Below are 3,135 nucleotides of genomic sequence, written 5' to 3' on the forward strand. Positions count from 1 at the left end.
AGAGAATATTATGATAGATATTCATCAGTCCCGATATGCCATCCATCCCGACTCGACAAAGATGTATCATGACATTAAGGAGCTATATTGGTGGGACAACATGAAGAAGGCTATTGCAGAATTTGTAGCCCAATGCCCTAATTGTCAACAAGTAAAGATCGAGCATCATAAGCCATATAGAGATTCCAACCTGGAATGAGAGGCAATAAATATGGACTTCATTATTGGATTACCTCGCTCTTATCATAAGTTTGACTCCATCTGGGTGATAGTTGATCGACTTACAAAATCTGCCTATTTTCTGTTAGTTAAGACAACTTACACGGCTGAAGATTATGCGAGGCTGTATATCAAGGAGATTGTTAGGCTTCATGGTGTGCCGGTATCTATTATATCAGACCGAGGAGTTCAATTTACGGATAACTTTTGGAGGTCAGTTCAGAAGGGTTTAGGCACACAAGTGAATCTCAGCACTACATTCCATCCACAGACTGACGGACAGGCTGAACGTACCATTCAGACACTCGAAGATATGCTACGAGTCTGTGTTCTAGATTTCAACGGTAATTGGGATAACCATCTTCCACTCATAGAATTCGCCTACAATAATAGCTACCATTCCAGCAGTGGCGGACCCAGGAATTTATGCAAGTGGGTTCAGAAAGATTAAATCCTCAACTTCATTCGATAGTATATGCAATATCACGCTTAACAAATGGAGTTTACCTTCCGTTTTTGTTTGGGTTCATAACAAAACTTCCAAAAAAAGATTTGCTCCCTAACTTTTTTTTTCCTTTTTCCTATTCTAAGGCTGCCCTTTAAAAACATACTATAAAGATAAGTTTTAACAGCTTTTTGTTTACTTTCTTAACTTTAACAATTTATTAAACTTTACAATTTTTTAATAATTTTATTTAACAAAGATCAATTTAATCGATACCAAAATACTAAATTCGACTTATTTGTTTAATTTTACAAGTAAACAAACTCTAAATTTTTTATTTTAACTAGCTAATTATTGCAGACAATAACAAATAGAAGAGAACTATACGCTAAACTACATTAATAATTTTAAAATAAAAGAGTTTTAGAACTATAAAAATATTCTAAATTAACACAGATAATGATAAATGAAAAAATCAATGTTTGGTCAACCACGAGAAAGAGGCAAGCGGAATACTTTAAAATATATAAAAAGATTTCAGGTAAAAAGGTGTAAAATTGAGATAGAAGAATACTCTAACAAAAATAAAATAAAAAAACAAATCAATATATATATACATTTAAATAAATGGTATAGTATCTTAGGGATTGGGTCTAAATAAATCTTCCAAAGATTGAAACGTTAAAGTAGCCTACATGGGTCTTTTAAATCTACCGATTTTTGGAAAAACTAATAAGAAATGAAACGGATGAACTAGGTCAGATTCGATTCCAACGCCTTCCACTTTGAATGAACCCACTTCAACCACTGCACCATGCCTCACATTGTGTCAAGTGGGTTCAACGCTTATTTTCTTATGCTTTTCTCTTGCTTAGAAAAATAATTTATACATAAAAATAGTATAATTTTTGACGAAGCGAATTCAGTTGAACCCACTTGAACCAATGTGGGTCTGCCCCTGCATTCCAGTATTAAAATGGTCCTGTACGAGGCGTTGTACGGGAGGAGATGTAGATCACCAGTTGAATGGTTCGAAGTTGGTGAAACAGAATTATATGGGCCAAATTTGATTCACCAAGCCATTGAGAAGGTGAAAATGATACAAGAACGACTGAGTACAGCACAAAGCAGGAAAAAGTCTTATTCTGATGTCCGACATCGTGATCTGGAGTTTGAGGTTGGTGATTGGTTTTTTCTGAGGATCTCACCAATGAAGGGTGTTATGTGTTTCGGGAAGAAGGGTAAGCTGAGTCCACGGTATATCGGGCCGTACAAAATTCTTCAACAAATTGGACAGGTTGCTTATGAGTTAGAATTGCCATCTGAATTGGAATTCGTCCATTAGGTATTCCACGTATCTATGTTGAGGAAATGCACAGGGGACCCTTCTAGGGTTGTACCTATTGAAGACATACAAGTTACGGAGGATTTAGCATATGAAGAAGTGCCAGTGGTTATATTAGATCGACAAGTCCGCAAGCTAAGAACAAAGGACGTAGCCTCCGTCAAAGTATTATGGAGGAACAAGAATAAGGAAGAAATGACATGGGAAGCAGAAGAGGAGATGAAGTCTAGATACCCTTACATGTTTCAGATTGAAGATAACGAGGATGCCGGGGGAACGCAGGATGCAACGGAAACTGAAACAGATGTAAGAGGTAAACAATAGCCTGAGAATACTCTTCCTTAATACAAATTGATGATACACAGTTAATGAACATATCTATAATAATTTGTATATCCTTGTGAGGCCGTAGGTCGGGTTTAAATGCTTACAGGTTTGACTAGTGTCCATTTTATAGGGGAGACTCCGCCGAATATTTTTGTCGGGATCCATGATGAGCTAGACTCCCCATAAACCCTTACATTCGAGGACGAATGTTCCTGAGGGAGGAAGGATGTAACATTCCGCACTTGGTCATTAGGATACGTTGTAGTAAATCCATATAAGCTTGAAGGGATTAAGGTTAATCATGTGGTTATAGGGGATTTATGACAATGTTAATAAAGACCCCGTAAATTTGACAATCTTTTAGTAAAGATTTGATAAATTTGCTTTCATGTAGTTATTGTTATTTCTACTTCTCGGAAGTGCTTTGAATTAAGTACATGATATGAGAAAGTTTATAAATGAAATTTTTGTTATTAAAGAAAAATAGAAATTATTTTCTCATAAAGCGAGAAATTTATCTTTTTACCGTCTTAAGAACTTATAGTAGAAAAATTTGTATTTTGATATTATGTTGGGAAAAAATAGAATTTGATAGGATATAATTATTTTTTTAATCAATGTCCTAACCTTTATAAAATATTAACATATTTATTTTGTTACCATGTATAATAATTACCAATTAATAGATAACTTTGTAAATAACATTAGCCACATATTTTTATTAGATAAGTATTACTCCATCCGTTTTAATTTATGTGAACCCATTTAACTGGGCACATGATTTAAGAAAAAAGAGAAG

General features: G+C 34.6%; 1 protein-coding gene across 1 annotated transcript; it reads left to right on the plus strand.

Annotated features, from left to right (window-relative positions):
* Positions 1 to 1,640: 1,640 nt before the first annotated feature.
* Positions 1,641 to 2,333, plus strand: LOC138910486 (uncharacterized). The gene is made up of 2 exons (XM_070201729.1): positions 1,641 to 1,905; positions 2,044 to 2,333. Exons 1-2 carry the CDS (start codon positions 1,641 to 1,643, stop codon positions 2,331 to 2,333), a joined length of 555 nt encoding a protein of 184 aa, XP_070057830.1.
* Positions 2,334 to 3,135: the final 802 nt, after the last annotated feature.

This window comes from Nicotiana tomentosiformis, chromosome 4, assembly GCF_000390325.3.
Source record: "Nicotiana tomentosiformis chromosome 4, ASM39032v3, whole genome shotgun sequence".
Lineage (NCBI taxonomy): Eukaryota > Viridiplantae > Streptophyta > Magnoliopsida > Solanales > Solanaceae > Nicotiana > Nicotiana tomentosiformis.